The 21,371-nt window shown below is 46.9% G+C and overlaps 1 protein-coding gene across 1 annotated transcript; it reads left to right on the top strand.

Annotated features, from left to right (window-relative positions):
* Positions 1-14,643: 14,643 nt before the first annotated feature.
* On the top strand, positions 14,644-15,387 carry LOC145127555 (uncharacterized). Its single transcript, XM_079062733.1, has one exon. It carries the CDS (start codon positions 14,644-14,646, stop codon positions 15,385-15,387), a length of 744 nt encoding a protein of 247 aa, XP_078918859.1.
* Positions 15,388-21,371: the final 5,984 nt, after the last annotated feature.

Raw genomic sequence — 21,371 nt, 5'->3', positions numbered from 1 at the left:
CGGGTCCCGTTATGTGTTTATTTGTGTATGGTATGTGGTATGTTGGGGAACTCACTAAGCTTTGTGCTTACAATTTTTAGTATATGTTTCAGGTACTTCTAGTTCCAAAGGGAAGAGCCCAAGATAATTGCAGAGCACATACCACCTCGTTCCGCATTTTGAGATTTACTCTGATATGATATGACGATTGATACATTTGTTTTATTTGGATTTTTATGATGATGTTTTTGGGATATTGGTTTTATTAAATTAAAAATAAAATTTTTGGGTCTTACTTTTGGGATGTTACACTACTGAACCGATGGCGGAGATCACTGCGATGTTCCATGAGAGGGCGCTATTGGTTCCGCATTATGTAGCGGATGAGGAAATGAAGAAGGCGAGGTACCATGAGATGTTGAGGAGTAACATTTGGCAGTTTGTGAGCCGATCCAGTTGTAGGACACTGGAGGATATGATAGTGAGGGCTAGGGATAGGGAGATTGATCTTGAGATGGAGAGGAAGAGGAAGCCAGATCAGGCTTAGGTTTCAGGGAGTTCGGGAAAGAGACCCAAGGTATTTGATTCTAGATCGAGGGGCCAGTAGGGTCGAACCCACTGTGGCTAGTACGGAAAGACGCACGATAGGACATGCAGTGTGAGTGGTTCTAGATGCTTCAAGTGCGGTCGGATGGGTCATATTAGTAGGCATTGTACTGCTACTACCACCACCACCCCAGTATCTAATCTAATTTGCTTCCATTGCAATCTTAGGGGCCACAAGAAGCCCCATTGTCCGAGTTTCGAAGCAGCAGGACTAGTGGTAGCACCTGCTCCAGCAATGTTGAGGATCACCGATGGCTGCCAGGGCGAGGCGGATGCGCCTATGGTAAAGAGCAGGACTTTTCAGCTGATGACCAAGGAGGCTCGCACGACACCTGATGTGGTGACGGGTATGTATATTTTGCTTATCTCTTTATTTATATTGAATTGTCTGCTTATCTTTATGTGTTTTGTTTTGGGATCGGTCCTCGTCAACGGTATTTCTGTTAGATTACGTGTCTAAGCCCATAACTATTATTGGTATGTACTTAACCCGAGAGTAGCGTGGTCCATTTCGGTTGCATATCATCAGGATAATTTGATAGGACGGACTTTTGAGAAGAAGCTATTTATGGTTTATTAATATATTATAAGTTCTAATATATTGTAACGACCCAATTTTTCAAAGAAAATTTTCATTTTTTTAATAGTCAAATACATTTCCATGATTTAAGAATCCAATCATAATTGTTTTCAAAACATATGTCAAATACAACTTTTATTCCAAACATCAGAGTGTCCATAAAAACGCCTGGGAGAGAGTGCACGTCGCGCCATCACGCCTTGCCTTTGCCCTTGGCATCTGAAGTACCTGAAACAAATCCACAACCTGTAAGCTAAATGCTTAGTGAGTTTCTCAGAGCATACCACACACAATACACATATCACATATCCTGTTAGCTATAAAAGCTACATATAACACATAAGCCATGCATACATAAACCTGTAAGGATGCCATGGGCTCCCCCCAGGGTCTTACACCTTCGTGCCATGGGCCACCCCACATGGTCTTTACCTAGGAATTCCATGGGCTACCCCACGTGGTCTTACATCCAATGTCATGGCCTACCCCACATGGTCTTTACCTAGGAATGTCATGGGCTACCCCACATGGTCTTACATCCAATGCCATGGGCTCCCCCCGGGGTCTTCCATGCAATAACACATAATCACATAGCATATCAAATCACTTAAATGACTAACACATAAACATAATCACATAATGGGCCGGCCTTGGTGCCTTAGACCCATGGGTATGGTGACAAGACTCACCTCCGTCTGCTGAATGCGAAAGCTGCTCTCCTAATAGTCCGTAACCTTCTGTGCTGAATAATAATATTAATCAATGTTAGGACTTTACTTAATCAAAAGGGAATCCAACCCCAAGTCCTTCCACAAAAGCCCAATTATCCTTTCTTTGTTAATGGGCCCGAAGTCAATGTCCAAAATCATTAATGGCCCTCTTGGCCCAATAAGATCCTACCATAACACCAATAGCCCAAAAAAGATAAAGTGGCCCACTTTTCTCAGAATGCAAACAAGTCCAATAACCAAATCAGGCCCAACAGATCAAAGGCCCAAAACAAATCCAAGCCCATTTGCGATGCGTACGCTTAGCGTACCACCCTGGTACGCGCAGCGTACTGGGACTCTGGGACTTACGCACAACGTACACTGGGTTACGCCCAACGTACTAACAGATTAAGCACTTTTTCCATTAAGTGCTTAATACTCGATTCTTTTACGTCCAAAAGTCAGATCTACGCTTCTTAGGATGACCTAGGGCATAAAGTTGACAACTTTATGCCTTTGCATGTCTCATATGCTCCCAACACCCCCATTAAGACCTTTCTAAGGTTCTTAACCCATGCATGAGGTCAAAACACCCACCAAGACTCCATTTTTATGATGCAAAAGGACCAAGGGACCTCAGATCTGTCATTTCCATCCTCTGGAGTTACTTTACTCACAAGAGGAGGTCCAAAATCAACCAAAAGGACAAAACTAGAAAACCCTAGCTAGATCTAGTGATTAAGATGGAAAGGTCCAAGCTTTATACCTCCAGAAGCTGCTCAAGGTCGACTATATGTAGATTCTTGAAGCCAAATGACACTCCAAGCTTCCTTGACAACTTCTCCTTCTTGAATGAACTCTAAAATGGCCACAAAAACCCACTCCTTAAGCTCAAAACCCTCTCACACAATATCTCAGCTGAAGGTGGTCAAAATGAGGCTAAAGAGACTAATAGGGTTTGATCCAAGAGGCTAAAAGGTGTTTAAATAGGGGTCAAGTCCGAGATTTAGGTTTTTGGCCCTCTGTTGCTTACGCCCGACGTACCCTTACGTACGCCCCGCGTATGGAAGGCTCCTTCACGATCCTTCTACCATAGTATGCTAAGCATACCCTTAGGTACGCCCAATGTACGAGAGGGACCATTTTTGCCAATTAATTCATTTTCAAGGGTTTCAAGATGTACCTGATTTGGAGTGTTACAAATCTCCCCTACTAGAACTAGACTTTGTCCTCGAAGTCCGTAGCTGTGAATAGATCTGGATAACTCTCCCGCATCTCCTCCTCCGGCTCCCAAGTCCATTCGGTGCTGCCGTTGCACCTTTACCAGTTTCACCTCCTTATTCCGAAGACCCTTCGTCTTCCTATCTAAGATGGAAACCGGCCTCTCGTTGTAGTTTAGGCCCTCATCCACCTGAATGTCGTCCAATGAAACGACTGCAGACTCGTTAGTGACACACTCCTGAAGCTGAGACACGTGGAAGGTGTTGTGAATTTGGCTAAGCTCCTCTGGCAAATCCAAGCGATATGCCACCTTGCACACCCGGGCCATGATCCTGAACGGGACTATATACCGAGGCCCTAACTTGCCCCTCTTCTGAAACCTACTGATCCCTTTCCAGGGTGACACCTTCAGCAACACGAAATCCCCAACCGAAAACTCAAGATCTGATCGTCGTCGGTCTGCATAACGTTTCTGACGGCTCTTCGTGACCCGTAACCGGTCGCGCACCTGCTGAATCAGCACGATAGTCTTGAGCACTACTTCAGTGCTCCCCATGACCCAGTGTCCAATCTCATCCCAACATACCCGGGTTCTACACCTCCGACCATATAACATCTCGAATGGAGCTCGGTCGATACTGGCATGATAACTGTTATTGTATGAAAACTCTGCGAGTGGGTGGTACGTGTCCCAACTACCTCCAAAATCCAACACGCATGCTCGGAGCATGTCCTCCAGTGTCTTGATCGTTCTCTCGCTCTGGCCATCAGTCTGGGGGTGATACGCCATACTAAAATGCAGCTGAGTACCCAGTTCCTCGTGGAACTTCTTCCAGAACCTAAATGTAAACCGGACATCCCTGTTAGAGACTACCGACAATGGCACCCTGTGTCTAGCCACCATCTCTCGTACATAAATATCCGCCAACTTCTCCGCGGATATACTCTCGGAAATCAGAATGAAATGGGCTCTCATCGTCAGTCTGTCCATAATCACCCATATGGCGTCCACACCCCTCGTCGTCCTAGGTAACTTCGTTATGAAGTCCATAGTGATCTCTTCCCATTTCCACATGGGAATGGGTAGCGGCTGAACCTTTCCATGAGGCCGCTGATGCTCAGCTTTGAACTTCCTGCAGGTCAAGCACCGCTCCACAAACCAGGCGATTTCCCACTTCATGCAAGGCCACCAATAACTCAGTCTCAAGTCTCGATACATTTTTGTAGCCCCTGGATGAATAGAGAACTTGGACTTGTGTGCGTCATCTAATATCCTCTGCCTCTCTCCTCCAGTCATCGGTACCCACACTCGGCCACACTGTGTCAAAATACCACGACTATCCTTAACGAACAAAGGATATTATCCTCGAATCCGCACCATCTTCCAATTCTCCTTCTTCACCCCCTCGACCTGGGCCTCCTTGATCATATCCAACAATGGAGAGATCACGGTCATCCTCAAACAAACGTTCCCAATCGGGGAACCTGCTGCCTTGCGGCTCAAGGCATCGGCCACCACGTTGGCCTTCACGAGATGGTATAAAATCTCACAATCATAGTCCTTCAGTACATCCAACCACCTCTTCTGTCGCATGTTGAGGTTCTGCTGATCCATCAAATACCTCAAACTCTTGTGATCGGTATAGATGGTGCACCTTACTCCATACAAGTAATGCCTCCAAATCTTGAGGGCGAACACCACCGCCCCCAGTTCCAGGTCATGAGTGGGGTAATTCGCCTCATGAGGCTTCAACTACCTTGAGGCGTAAGCTATCACGTGCCCCCTCTGCATCAGTACGGCACCCAACCCTGAAATCGATGTGTCACAGTACACCACCAAATCGTCCAACCCCTCGGGTAGTACTAGGATCGGAGCCTCGCATAACCTCCGTCTCGGGGTCTCAAAAGCCGTCAGCTGAACCGTGCCCAACCGGAAGGTCACATTCTTCTTGGTCAAGCGGGTCAATGGCACAAAAATCTTGGAGAAATCCTAGATAAATCTCCGATAATAGCCCGCTAAACCCAAGAAGCTACGAATCTCTGATGCGTTCTTCGGTACTTCCCATCGTATCACAGCCTCAACCTTGGCTGGATCAACCGAAATGCCCTCCTGATTGATGATATGCCCCAAAAGCTGCACCTCCTGCAGCCAGAAGTCACACTTGGAGAACATTGCATAAAGCTTCTCCGCCCTCAGGGTCTCCAGTACCTCCCTCAAATGCTGCTCATGTTGCCCCCTGGTCTTTGAAAAGACCAGGATATCATCAATAAAAACGATTACCGACCAATCCAGCATCGGTCTACACACCCTTTTCATGAGATCCATGAACGGTTCTGGGGCATTGGTGAGCCCAAACAGCATCACCACAAACTCATAATGCCCATACCGAGTCCTGAAAGCCATCATCGGTATATCCTCATCCTGAATCGTCATCTGATGGTATCCTGACCGTAGATCAATCTTGGAAAACCAAGACGCACCCTGCAGCTGATCAAACAAATCATCGATCCTTGGCAATGGATAACGGTTCTTCACCGTTAGTTTGTTCAGCTCCCTATAATCGATGCACATCCTGTGCGATCCATCCTTCTTTTTCACGAAAAGGATCGGTGCTCCCCACGGGGAATGCTCGGATGTATGAACCCTCGGTTTAGCAGCTCCTAAAGCTGCATAGATAACTCCTGCATCGCAGGTGGTGCCAATCGATATGACCCCTATGCTATCGGAGCGGCACCAGGCACCAAGTCAATGCGAAACTCCACCTGCCTCTCCGGAGGCACTCCCGGTAACTCTTCGGGGAAAACATCCCAAAAGTCATGTACAACCGGCACACTGCCCACATCTGTCGTGGTCTCTACCCTCGTATCCGAGATATAAGCCAAAAATCCCATACAACTCTATTGTAGAAACCTCCTAGCCCTCGCAGCCGAACAGAGAGTTGGCCCCTGCGAGGCTCTCTCACCATGGATAACCAGTTCTCCCCCACCTGGGGTTTGAACCCTAATAAACTGGCGCTCGCAATCAATCATGGCCCCATTGGCCCCCAACCAGTCCATCTCTACAATCACCTTCAGCCCTCGCAACGGTATCGGAACCAGATCCACGTGAAACCTCTCGCCCAACACATTCAGGACGCAATCCTGATACACCCTCGCAACACTCACAGTGCGGTCGTCTGCAATCTCCACCTCGAGCGAGGAATCCAAAGTTCCCAGTGCGTCCCGGAACTTCTTGCTAAGCGCAAGTCACACGAATGATCGGGTAGCACCCGAATCAAACAAGACATGAGCAGACATACCGTTGACCAAAAAGGTCCCTATACAAGCATTTAACACACATAAGTCATACAATTAATAAGAACAGAAATAATAGACATGTACCAGCCACAACGTCTGGCGCTGCCCGATGCTCCTCGGTAGTCAGATGAAATGCACAGCTCTTCACCGTCGGGGCATCCGCCTTAGCAGGGCAGCCATCGGTGATCCTCAGTGTGGCGGGTGCAGGCACCGCCACTACTCCTCCCCCTCCCTGCAACCTCAGACAATCGGCCTCCTTATGGTCAGTCTGGTTGCAGTGGAAACATATCAAGCCTTTCTTGGGGCAATCCCTGCTCAAGTGGCCATGCTGACCACAAGAGTAACATCCTGGTATCCCGGATGTCCGACAAGCCCCACTATGAAATCTCGCGCACTTGGCACATCGGCCCCGACCCTGCTGGCCCCTGCTGGAAGTGTCTGAAGTCTTAGGCTTCTTAGCCTGACCCACTGCTGCATGTGCCTGCTCCGGCTTCCGTTTGGTGCGGAAGTCTAACTCCATCTCCCCTTCACGGGCCTTCTCCACCATCTCGTTCAGGGTCTTGCACCCTGTGAATCTCACAAACTCCCGAATATCATCCCTCAGAATGGAATGATACCTCGTCCTCTTCATGTCCTCGTCGGTAGCATACTGCGGGATCAACAAAGCTCGTTCCTGAAACTTGGTGGTGATCTCCCCCACAGTCTCAGTGGTCTGCTGAAGGTCATGAAACTCCCTCACAAGTCGTTGCACCTCAATGTCTGGTGCAAACTCCAAGTCAAATCGCCGAACAAACTCGGCCCAGGTCATCTCAGCCACACCGGCTGCTCCCACCTGACTCGTAACTTCGCCCCACCAATCCCGGGCCCTGTCTCTCAGCATACAAGAAGCAAATCCCACCTTTGCCACATCTGGGCATGAACTCGTGCGCTGGGCGTTCTCGATATCCGCCACCCAACGTCGGCTAACAATTGGGTCCCTAGCCCCGAAGAACTCTGGCGCCCCACACGCCTTGAAATCCCGGAATGAGGGAGTTTGGGCCCAACCTGACCCGCAACAATCTCAGCCTTGAATGCCCTGAGTCTCTCCTCCATGATCTCCATCATGCCTTCCTTGACCGTCCCAAAAATGACTGGGGTAGTGTCAAGGATGCCATTGGTAACCTCAGCTGCAATAAGCTCGCGTAGCCTCTCATCAATAACATCGGTAGTGTTGCTTGATCCTGCCCCGGATCCAGATCCCGATCCTGATCCCCCTGCTCCAAATCGTGTCACCACCATGCTGAACTAAAAAGTCATAAATTATAACGATCAGGATTTCCATACAAGGGATCTTCGCACACCGGTCCTCCTTCAAGTCGTCAGATCTAACATTGGTTTAGGTACAGGTCCTGTGCTTTCAGTAGTACGGGCCCAATACTAACTTCCACACCTACATGTACCTTTCCCCAATGCTCTACCTGATAACTCCAATTCTTCCCAAAACTGAACCATATTCCACAACTATCGCATAAATAAATCTCAGGTTGTCCTAAGATTTACTCTACTCATATCAATCAAACCAATCATGTCAGGTTGCCTTTATGCATGCAAATTATACACAGAAAACGATCAAATAGACTTTCGAATAAAAGATTCTACCCTAGGACCATAACCAGACAAGGAACAGGAAATAAGACCAAATCAATCATTCTGAGGCTATAAGCTCCTACCCGTATACAATTTTAAAAGCATACACATAGCAAGTTCCATATAATCAACAAAGCTCAAATATCAGTATAACATGGCTAACATATTGAGGAACTACTTACTTGGCTCGGCTGATCACGCGCGTTGCACGCTCATCTTTTCATTTCTTTTAAAACCCTTTTTATGTTATTTTTGAAAACAATTTAACCATTTTCTTAGTTTGAGTCCTGACACACCCGAGGGTGTGCCCGAATCCCTCAAACCAAGGCTTTGATACCAACTTGTAACGACCCAATTTTTCAAAGAAATTTCTCATTTTTTTAATAGTCAAATACATTTCCATGATTTAAGAAATCCAATCATAATTGTTTTCAAAACATATGTCAAATACACCTTTTATTCCAAACATCAAAGTGTCCATAAAAACGTCTGGGAGAGAGTGCACGTCGCGCCATCACGCCTTGCCTTTGCCCTTGGCATCTGAAGTACCTGAAACAAATCCACAACCTGTAAGATAAATGCTTAGTGAGTTTCCCAGAGCATACCACCCACAATACACATATCACATATCCTGTTAGCTATAAAAGCTACATATAACACATAAGCCATGCATACATGAACCTGTAAGGATGCCATGGGCTACCCCCAGGGTCTTACACCTTCGTACCATGGCCTACCCCACATGGTCGTTACCTAAGAATGCCATGGGCTACCCCACATGGTCTTACATCCAATGTCATGGGCTACCCCACATGGTCTTTACCTAGGAATGCCATGGGCTACCCCACATGGTCTTACATCCAATGCCACGGGATCCACTGGGGTCTTCCATGTAATAACACAAAATCACATAGCATATCAAATCACTGAAATGACTAACACATAAACATAATCACATAATGGGCCGGCCTTGGTGCCTTAGACCCATAGGTATGGTGAGAAGACTCACCTCTGTCTGCTGAATGCGAAATCTGCTCTCCTAACATTCCGTAACCTTCCGTGCTGAATAATAATATTAATCAATGTTAGGACTTTACTTAATCAAAAGGGAATCCAACCCCACGTCCTTCCATAAAGGCCTAATTATCCTTTCTTTGTTAATGGGCCCAAAGTCCATGTCCAAACTCATTAATGGGCCTCTTGGCCCAATAAGATCCTACCATAACATCAATGGCCCAAAACAGATAAAATGGTCCACTTTTCTCAGAATGCAACCAAGTCCAATAACCAAATTAGACCTAACAGATCAAAGTCCCAAAATAGATCCAAGCCCATCTGCGATGCGTACGCTTAGCGTACCACCCTGGTACGCACAACGTACTGGGGCTCTGGGACTTACGCACAACGTACACTTGGTTACGCCCAACATACTAACAGATTAAGCACTTTTTCCATTAAGTGCTTAATACTCGATTCTTTTACGTCCAAAAGTCAGATCTATGCTTATTAGGACGACCTAGGGCATAAAGTTGGCAACTTTATACCTTTTCGTGTCTCATATGCTCCCAACACCCCCATTAATACCTTTCTAAGGTTCTTAACCCATGCATGAGGTCAAAACACCCACCAAGACTCCATTTTTATGATGCAAAAGGACCAAGGGACCTCAGATCTGTCATTTCCATCCTCTGGAGTTGCTTAACTCACAAGAGGAGGTCCAAAATCAACCAAAGGGACAAAACTAGAAAATCCTAGCTAGATCTAGTGATTAAGATGGAAAGGTCCAAGCTTTATACCTCCAGAAGCTCCTCAAGGTCAACTATATGCATATTCTTGAAGCCAAATGACACTCCAAGCTTCCTTGACAACTTCTCCTTCTTGAATGAACTCTAAAATGGCCACAAAAACCCACTCCTTAAGCTTAAAACCCTCTCACACAATATCTCAGCTGAAGGTGGTCGAAATGAGGCTAAAGATACTGATAGGGTTTGGTCCAAGAGGCTAAAATGTGTTTAAATAGGGGTCAAGTCCGAGATTTGGGGTTTTGGTCCTCTGTTGCATACACCCGGCGCACCCTTATGTACGCCGCGCGTACGCAAGGCTCCTTCGCGATCCTTCTCCCATAGTACGCTAAACGTACCCTTAGGTACGCCCAACGTACGAAAGGGACCATTTTGCCAATTAATTCATTTTCAAGGGTTTCAAGGTGTACCTGATTTGGAGTGTTACATATATTAATAATATTATTAAATTAGTATTGATCAAGAATTAATTTGGAATTAATTATGTGATTAAAAGAGACTAATTAAATATATGGGGATTGATTATGTAAATCATTCATTCTTATAATGCGGGCTTATGGTCCATAGTTCTTTATGTTGGGCTAAACCCATGTGGTGACCCATGGATGATCCATGGAGGTTTAAACCCATGGAGCATGAGGAATATGGAAGGTCATGCACATTAGGGTTTGCATGGTGTAACCCTAATTAAGCCACACTATATAAGAAGCCCCTATCTCATGAAATCCGTTACACATGTGTTCTTTGGAAGAGCTAGCCGAATTTGAGTGCAATACACATTCTCTCAAGTTATCCTTTGTCCTAGGTGTGTTGTGATTCTATTTGAGGAATTCACACTATTGGTGCTAAGTTCTTAAAGGTCCAAGGTTTCCAGCTATAACAAAAGGTATGTCATCTAACTAGAATTTTATAGTAAATATACTTCATTGTATGCTAGTTAGGATGATGCTTTGGAAAATCAATGTTTGCATGTATATTAGAGAAAACATAGATCCAAAGCATCTAGGGTTGCATGTACACCATAGGAGTGTTAGAATGTGCAAAACCCAACAGTGGTATCAGAGCCTAGGGGTTGTTTTCCAATACACTTGATGCTACTTGCTTTCAAAAGCTAAAAAAATCGATTTTCTGCTGTCTGGACAGTGGACTCGCCGAGTCCACTGGGGAACTCGACAAGTCCACCCTATAATTTGACCAACTCGCCGAGTCAGTTCATGCAGTCGACGAGTTGGTGCTCCTGGATACATATTTTTGAGTTCTAAGGCTGGAATTGGACTAAGATCATTACCCTAAACTGTTTTTGAAATTATAAACCTATTTTTGATGTGGTAATGATCATGCTTATCCAATTTAAAAGATAATTGTAAAAGTTTCATGTTTTGTATTAGTTTATATGGTTAGGCTAATTACATGAAATTTGTTTGATATGAATTGTCTTATTCTTATGAGTTTAATTTAGATCATAAACAATTTTTTTTTGATTTTCTTGTTAGAATTTTTGATTTAAATGGTTTTGATGAATTCCATAACTTGTCCTCAAGTTATGGAAAATGAAATTTTTTTCTTTTAAATAGGTCATTAAAATCATAGGTGATGACGCGCCCCTCAGAGCGGGCCAGAAACAAGCGAGTCGCGGCAGAGCGCATCTAGCGAAGGAGTCGACCCAGCGACCTGGGTAGCTCCAAGCCCCCGCGCAGCGATCGCATAGAAAGCTCGCCCTCGCCAAGAATTGTCTTTTAGCTACAGTCCAAAGACAACGACTTCAGGCACAATCGCCTGAACCAATTGGAGGTCGGGACACGAACGTGGAGCAGAGCCTCCAATGAGGACGACAGATCCTGTCGGGACCACAGTCCCTGTCCCCGTACGGACCGAGGAGGATCCTCACTATAAAAGGACTAACACTCGGTTCAGCCGAGGTAAGTGAACACAACTCCAGTCACGTACTACCATATTCTCTCATACTATCTAGACTAACTTGACTGTCGGAGCGTCTTTCCGGGAGCTCCTCCCGGACGACGGCTGACATCCTTTTCTCTTGTGTGACCTCTCAGGTTCCGCCGCGAAGGAGCTCCTCCACATAGCTAGTGGTTCGGGACCTGGTCGCATCATTTGGCGCCATCCGTTTGTGTGACAACAGATACGCAAACCCTTTCCCATTTTACTACCTTCCACAACCACGCATGGCGGAGAAAACAACGGGCGAACCGTCGGAACAACCGCACAGCCCCATACGCCCGATGGGACCTTTGGGGACGGAAGACACTCCGACAGCCCCATTTCCCGGCAACCAAACACCAATCTCCGGTGCACCGCCATTAATCGGAAATCCGAGGCCAAATCTCAACGCAACACCAGCTCCAAGTGGTCCGCTGTCGCAAGCTCCGGTGATTGTACCACCATACTCGCTATTAAACCCCATCACCACGGCTGTGCAAACCGCCACGCCTCAACCCCGACCATTACCAACCGTTACACACTTAACCCCACCCCAGAACCGACCAATGTACACCACACTACCTCTTCTCCCCGCTATTGTCAATCCTCATAATACCAAACGGCAACTGTCACACCCCTCGCAAGCAGTGCACATCTCAACGACACTATGATCGGCGCAGGCATCGCATCACATCCACAGAACCACCAGCTGTCGATGGCAGGTGCCATACCAGCTCCGCCACTCTTGTTCTACCAACAACCAACCATAGCCCACCAACAGACCCCTCCGGGTCAGCAACTAACATCTACACCGTACATCCCCTATTATGTCCCAACCGTTCAACCCACACCATACAATTCCCCTGCTATAACCCAACCGTTCAACCCTTACGACATACCAATACCAGCTCTAACAGCCTACAACAACATGATGGTACAACCATTTCTGACAGCACAACAACCAGGGTGCTACCTTAGCCAACATATCCCAACCCAAGACTGCTCATCACGAAGTGTCACGTCACCGTTTGTCAAAGAACTCATGGAGTACGAAATCCCTAACACCGCTAAATTACCTCACCTTATGACAAACAACGGAACTACTGACCCGGACAGCCATATCGACACGTATGAATGGACGATGACGTCCCTGAAAGTAGATGAGCGATTCTGGTGCACATATTTTCCCACTACCTTGGACGGTAACGCAGGAACATGGTTCAAAACGTTGAAACTGGGCAGCATCAACAATTTCAACTAGCTGAAGTACCTATTCCTAACAAACTTCATGCAACTTCGGAAATACAAAGGTGACTGCCACACAATCATTGGGTGCAAACAACGAGAAGGAGAGACAGTTAAAGATTACTTCGCTAGGTTCACAAAGGCAACACTAGATATTCCAGGGCACGACGAAGGTCTAATCGCAGGGGTATTCACCTGGGGCCTGCTACCAGGATCGTTGTCCCAAAAACTCATGGGCAAGCAACCCAAGACAAGGGTTGAGTTGAAAGAAAGGGTGGAGCGCTTCTTACGCCAGGAGGAAAGTGAAGCATCGAAGCAGGCGTACCTCAACGCCATGACAGCCTCCGCGGGGAGACAGAATAACTACAACACAACCCACCCCGATTTCCGGGGAAACAACAGGTTTATGGGACGAGACAGACGACCGGAAGGATGCTTCAGAGCCTTCACTAGAGACGATAGGCGAGGGAGATAGACAGAAGTCTACGCAGTCGACGAAAAGCCAGCAGCGAAAGGTACTAAAACACGATACTACAAGTACCACAAGAGTAGGACATACGATACGATCAATTGCGCGGTCTTAAAACGGGAAATCGAAGAGAAACAGTTAAAAGGCAACGTAATATAGATCGCCAAAAGCTTGAGAGCTAAGTTCGATGCAGATAACCCCAAAGACGATGCCAGGAAACTAGAACCCAAGTTGGAGATATTGGCAATCCACCACAAAAGGGGGATAGTGGAGCACGGGGAACAAACGCACGGCGTCGCAGAAACGGCACAAGGATTAACATTCTCCAGGAACGACCCAATCCCAGCTGGGTGGAACGGGTACAACCGCCTCGTCATTCAAGGGTCCATCCGGAACGTGATAGTTCACCGGGTATACATCGACACCGGGAGCTCGGCAGACATCATTTACGAACACTGTTTCCGACGCCTCCCGAGCGAGTGGAAAGAGGGACTGAAGCCCACCACAGGCCAACTCACAGGGTTCATGGGGCACAGCCTATGGCCATTAGGTACGATCCATTTACCATTCATGCTAGTCAGCTAGGACAAAACTAGGAAGCGAACCGCCCTGGTAGACTTTGTAGTTGTACGACACCCGTCGGAACACAACATCATATTGGGGCGACCGGCCCTATTAAGATTTGGAGCAGTTCCATCAACAATCCACGGGGTGGTTCAGTTTAGTACCAATCAAGGACCAGGAACGATCTTGGCCACACCCCCGAAGGACCTTAAATGTTACGAGATTATGCAACCAAGAGACATCTCAACCGAAGCCAAAAGACCAAAGCCAGACCTGTCAGATGGAGGGGAAGTGATCAACAGGGAGCATCCAAACCAGCGAGTGATGATAGGAGTGGCCCTCCCTGCAAAAACAAGGGAGGCGCTGATACTCGCCCTAGTATACGCAGCGCGAAGGCTCCGCCGATACTTCCAGGCTCACCAAATACAAGTCTTGACCAACTGCCCGATCAAACAAGTACTCCTAAAGCCGGAGACGTCGGGGAGACTCACGAAGAGAGCCATAGAGCTAGGAGAACACGATATCACATACCACCCCAGGGTAAGCATCAAAGGACAAGACTTAGCGGATTTCTTACCCGAAATCCCAGGAGAACTTCAGCGAGAAATGGCCGAATCGGACAAGCAGAAACACTCAGGAGGAGCGCCCGACCAACAATGGACTCTCTATACGGATGGGGCCTCCAGCAAAGAGGGGTCGGGCGCTGGACTAATCTTAACCAGCCCCACAGGAGAGGAAGTCACGTATGCCTTGCATTTCGACTTCCACACATCTAACAACGAGGCAGAATATGAAGCTCTGTTGGCCGGTCTCAGGCTAGCAGTAAAGATGGGAGCAGAAAGAGTGGTGGCCTTGACCGACTCGCGCCTAGCAGCCAACCAAGTATCAGGAGAGTTTGAAGCAAAAGACAAACGAATGGAGAGGTATTTCAAAGCGGTACAACGGATCACTGACACTCTAAAAAGCTTCATGATAAAGCAAATCTCAAGAGGAAACAATAGGCGAGCAGACGCTCTCAGCAAGTTGGCGTCAACATGCTTTGGGCACCTATCAAAGGAGGTGCTGGTGGAAGTGCTAAAAGAGAGGAGCATTGACGAGTGGCAAGTTGATTCCCTATCAGTGGCCCAACCAAATTGGATGACGCTCATCATGGACTATCTCCAGCACGGCATACTCCAGGATGACCACAGAGAAGCTCGGAAGACAAGGGTGCGAGCTCCCCAGTACGCGACGCTCAAGGGAACATTTTATAGGAAAGGCTACACAGCCCCATGGCTCAAATGCATCGACGACACAGCAGGGAAACTAGCACTGAAGGAAGCCCATGCAGGGTCGGCTGGAGCTCACTAAGGAGCGCGCGCACTCACATGCAAAGTACTGCGAATGGGCCTTTACTGGCCAGGAATACACCAAGACACCATCGAGTTAACGTGAACCTGTGTAGAATGCCAGACCTTCGCACTAACACAAGAGGCGCCACCATCCAAGATGACTAGCATACTTATCCCTTGGCCTTTCTATCAATGGGGAATTGACATAGTGGGCCCCTTCCCAGAAGCACCGAGGAAAGCAAAATTTCTAGCCGTGGCAGTCGACTACTTCACCAAGTGGATAGAAGCAGAATCGTTGGCCTGTATCACAGGAAGGCAGATAATCAAGTTCGTATGGAAGAACATCTTAACGAGATTCGGGACGCCTACGGTCCTAATTAGCGATAATGGATTATAGTTTGCAGAGAATCCCTTTAAGGATTGGTGCCAAGAAAGGGGAATAGAGCAGAGATTCACATCCGTGGCACACCCCCAGGCCAACGGACAAACAAAAGTATCCAACAGAACCTTGCTCCAGGGAATCAAAAAACGGCTAGGCACAGCAAAAGGCAACTGGGTAGACGAATTACCGGAAGTACTCTGGTCATACCGGACCACACCAAGGACTAGTACAAAAGAGACGTCGTTCTGCTTGGCCTACGGAGCAGAAGCAATGCTACCGATAGAAATAATGATAGGATCGATACGGACGGAGTGCTGCCATGAACAAGAAAATAGCGAAGGACTAAGGGAAAATCTGGATCTCATAGAAGAGCGGCGCGAGCGCTCGAGCATGCGCCAGGTCGCCTACAAAAAGGTGATAAAGAGATATTACAACCAAAGCGTGAAAAATAAGGCATTTAGGGTTGGAGATTACGTCCTGCGAAGGAACGAAGTCAGCCATGCGCAACCTCAGGGGAAATTAGGCCAAACATGGGAAGGCCCATACAAAATAATCGAAGCACACCGCAACGGATCATACTCTCTCGAAACTATAGAAGGAAGGCAGATTCCCAGGACGTAGAATGCAAGAAAATTGAGGAAGTTTCACATCTGAAGAAAGAAAGAGTCCCTATGCAGAAGGGAAGACAGAGGCACACTACGAGCAAACTCGAAGCACCCTAAACAGCAGGGAGGAAGTGAAAGATACCTTGTGGCCGGGCTGATCACCCGGGTCAACAGATGGACCCTTAGAGCAGTCCAATAGGGAATCGTTGTATGAAACAACTATGTATTAAAGTTTCAAATATATGAAAACACGCATTGTCTTTAGTATGAAATGCATAGCATAGAGGATACTTAGTGAATCCAAGACGCACAACACACACGCATGCAGAGACATATATATGAAAAAGGAAAAGAAAGTCAACCTACATAGCAGGTTTGCAATAATCGACATAAAAGCATTAACGCAAAAGCACCCTAAAACAAGTCACATTGTTCGGTACACAAAAAGCCTCAAAGGCCATAAAACAACACAGGAGCCCTAAAGGCCATAATAGAACTGAAACAAAAGTCTTAATAACACTTTCCATGCTCCATAGGAGCAGCCACAAACAACCTTACACGACACCACCACCACCAACATCACCACCACCGGCACCGGCACCGCCAGCATCACCACCGCCAGCACCGCCTTCAACAACACCGCCTACCCCCACGCCCAACACACCTGCAACCTCTTCATCCTCACCAAAGGCACACAATGCCCTTACCTCATCCATACCTAACTGACCTAGCCCAAGCAAACCTGCAAAGTCAAGAGTCACGAAAGCCAATAAAGCGTCCTCCAACGCTGAAGAATGACTAGACCGGGAATCGCTAGCCGAAGGATCATACGTCCCAGCATCAACTTGAGCCTTCAAATTCTCCCAGCCAGACTGCTCCCTAGCGACGAAGGCAGCATGGCGGATTCGACTGATGCCACCTGTAAATTCGGGATGCTCAAGAAGTTTATCCACTATGCGCACAAAACCAACTTGAAGGAGCCAACTACGATCTCCCCTCAACACCTCCAATTCTCGTTCACGATCAGCAAGATCCCGCTCCAAACTCTCATTCTGAATCATCAAGCCTTCATTGGCCTGAGTTAGAGACTCCACCTGCCACTCCAAAACACCACGCACATCCTCCAATATCATTTTCCCTGACACCAAAGACTTGTTCTCGCATTCCAACCGACTAACGGTAACACTTATATCTGACACTTTACCTTTCAAATCAGCCTCACTCTCAATAAGGGATGAATGAAGGCGCTCTAATTCATCAAACCGCTGCACACGACGAGATCCAGCGGCCAGATACGTCATGGCCTGTGCAGCGGCATATGCAAGATTATGAGCCAGAACAGCGTTGCTCATAGCATCCATGTCATTTACGGTGGCCGGAGGAAGAGCATGGCGCATGAAATCCAATGCCACAGTCCGCACAGACAGGCGAGAGTCCGGCCCCAGACTCCATCCCGGCGTAAACACAGGCGCTACAGCAGTAGGACTACCCCCGAAGTCGGAGAAATAGCATTAACATCTGAAGAAATAGGAACAACGGGCTGATGAAACGCCCCCTTAACACCCTCCGACTGTTGCGTGTCATCATCGGGTATCACCAGCACATCCCCCGAACTGGATGGAGTAGCCGGCAACTAACGCATGAGGCCACGACGCGGCATCAGGCGCCGCCCAATATTTCCCGAGCTACCCTCAGGTGTCGGACCATTCATCGCTTGCACAGCTTTCCTCTTCTCAGCAAACCGACGAGCACCAGCCAAAACCCCAACCTTGCTGTCCACAGAAGTATCAACAGCCGATCCAGCAAAAGCAGCAGACGCGGTCGCAGGAGTCACGATAGTACGGGAGCTCGGCCGACTCCCCGACGCGGTGGAACTCCCTGCGGGTTGTGGAGGTACCGGAGCAGCAGCAACCAAGCGACGGGGGGAGGAAGAGTTTCGTACAATGGCACCACACAGTGCTCCAGCTTACCTTGACAATGACCTCGAAGTACAGAATCCATGAAGATAGAATACTCGACACCTACAGGCAAAAGGAAAAAGACAAATACATATAAAAGCAGCAATAAAGGAGTAACCTCCTCCCTCCTCCCCCTTTTAAAAAGAAAAGGGGGGGAGGAAGGAAAAGAAGAAAGCGGAGGGAAAATAGATGGGAAGATAATAACAACTTACCATAAAAAATAGAGTAGAACACTGGCATTTCTCCCCGGGAACGCCAACTGGGGCTCATACCGACTCCGGCGAGGATAACCTCCGACATAACGTCAACATCCACTTGAAGAGAACGCAGGAGATTTGCAGTTGCTTGGTTATGAGGAAACAACTTAGGGATGGTATCAGAGGGCATGGCCGCTCGAGGATGGTCACGACCAAGTAATTATTGGTTAACCTATAGCCACTTTTCCTGCCAGTTTTTTGGAGGCTTGTTATCAAGAACAAGGTTATGCCCACCGCGGCGAGCAGAGAAGGTATACTTGTCATTAGTGGCGGCAAACCAGAAAAAATACTTAAAGACAAAGTAATCGGGGATGATGCCGTTAGCACGACATATCATCTCAAAAGCGACCATTTTGTGAACGGCGCCGGGAGTCAACATCTGCACGCTACACCCACAGCGTCGGAGTATTTCTTCCTGAAAGTCGGTCAATGGAAGACGGAGACCAGCATCGAAGGTTTTCAGATAAACACCCACCTTCTCGGAAGGAGGACGGGTGATCAACGAACCTGGAACAGGAAATTCCACTCCATCAGCAGGGGTGAGGCCACAAGCCTCCAGAAGAGTGTCGAATTCGGCAGCAGTAGGGATCAAGCTTGGAGTAGAAGCCATAGCAAAACAGAAAGAGAGTAGAAAAAAGGAGAACGAAAAGGCAAAATAGAAGCTAAAAGGAGAAACTGTTCAGGGTAATAAAAAGGGAAAAAAGGCAGGATCTGCAAAAATCCATGACACCGCTAACGTAACCGCCGCACACACGCCGAAACGTCACGTCGCCGAAAATGAAGCGTCAACCGAGCATGACGCGTGTCAGTAGCTACGTCCAGAACATCATAGCTAGCTAGCATACGCTATGACTACTGGACTGGGGGACTTGATGACTCGCCCCTCAGAGCGGGCCATAAACAAGCGAGTCACGGCAGAGCGCCTCTAGCGAAGGAGTCGACCCAGCGACCTGGGTAGCTCCAAGCCCCCGCGCAGCGATCGCATGGAAAGCTCACCCTCACCAAGAATTGTCTTTTAGCTACATTCCAAAGAAAACGGCTTCAGGCAACAAAGCGTCCAGACAGAGCACAATCGCGTGAACCAAATGGAGGCCGGGACACGAACGTGGAGCAGAGCCTCTAATGAGGACGACGGATCATGTCGGGACCACAGTCCCTGTCCCCGTACGGACCGAGGAGGATCCTCACTATAAAAGGACTAACACTCGGTTCAGCCGAGGTAAGTGAACACAACTCCAGTCACGTACTACCATATTCTCTCATACTCTCTAGACTAACTTGACCGTCAGAGCGTCTTTCCGAGAACTCCTGCCGGACGACGGCTGACATCCTTTTCTCTTGTGTGACCTCTCAGGTTCCGCCGCGAAGGAGCTCCTCCACATAGCTACTGGTTCGGGACCTGGTCGCATCAATAGGTTATGAACTTGAAGAGTCTTTTTCCCATAAATGGTTTTATGAACTCCATAACTTGTCCTCAAGTTATGGATTTTCAAGAGTATTTTCATTAAAACCTATATTAAACTCGTAAGTTATGAATTTGAAAAGTTTTAAAAAGTTTCAAAACTTACCCTCAAGTTTTAGAATTTGTAAAGTTTCACCTTTTGAATACTTTAGTTCCAAACCCTAGAGTCTTAAAAGTTTAAAATTCAACCCTTATACTATTACAATATTATAGGTTTAATATTTATATATATATATATATATATATATATATATATATATATATAGAAGAGTAAAGTCAGTCTTACCGTTAGTAAGCCTCATTCACGAAGCTGGTCTATAAGGGGGGGTATAAGGTTACTGCCTATAAAATGGCAGTTTAATGGGTGTCCACTCTCACCCACCGCTTCCTTGACTGGTGGAGGGTCGTTAGCCGAACGGGTTTGACAGGACATTTAAATTCTCATTAAAAGTATAATGAAATACTAAGTAACTAAACACTTATAAATTCCCAATCTTGGTTACTTAGGAAAATGTGAATACGGTGCTAACCCATGAAATTGCACTTTGCACCTTGTTAAGTCATTAGTGGAGCGTGTGTGGTTAACCAGCACACTAATCTGGGACTGACAGTGTGTGGAAAAGGGTAGCTTGATGTTAATCATAGATCAATGGAGTGTGTGTGGTTAACCGACACATTGATTAGGTGGTTGTAACATTGGGTGTACCAAGCTAATTTGCATGGTTATTCACACCTTGTTTGTGATCCTCAGCATCCCAGTCACAAACTTGAAGGGAATAATCGAGATTAAACATGCCATTGAAAAGTTCAATGAATCTCAAAGAATCTAGGAATTTCAATTCATTTAAAACCTAAAGTTCATTTCCATTTTTCATGGTGGAAATTGGTAAATCATCATTTACCTACCTTCAAATATTTTGCAATAGGATTACGGCATCCCTCTTCCGAATTGTAAAATATTGTGTTGGGTCCTAGCCTTAATATTTCATTTGGGTGCTATATTAAGGACTTAAATCAACTAACTTGAATTTCTCCCTTTATAGATGTCTAGTTCAGACAACTATGGTCTTCCTGAATCTTTTGAAAAAAGCTTTCTTTATAAATATGATTTTCCACAAGGCAATCAAGGTGAAAGATTAATCCCTTCTTCGTGCTGTAGTGGAACTTCACTTCCTCCACCTCCTCCAATAATTCTCCCTAACCCACAAGTTCTAGGTCACTCAAAGCCCTATTGGCAAGAAGGAAAGTTTGTATGTGCTCACATCTTGGAGATGAAGTTGCATATTGACAGGCTGGGAGAGTTGGGTGTCGAAGTCTCGAGGAAGCTGGCTGTTGACTG

The sequence above is a fragment of the Lactuca virosa genome, chromosome 7 (assembly GCF_052849685.1).
Source record: "Lactuca virosa cultivar CGN04683 chromosome 7, Lactuca_virosa_CGN04683_v6, whole genome shotgun sequence".
In the NCBI taxonomy this organism is placed as follows: Eukaryota; Viridiplantae; Streptophyta; class Magnoliopsida; order Asterales; family Asteraceae; genus Lactuca; species Lactuca virosa.
This window is presented reverse-complemented; position numbering and strand designations above follow the sequence as displayed.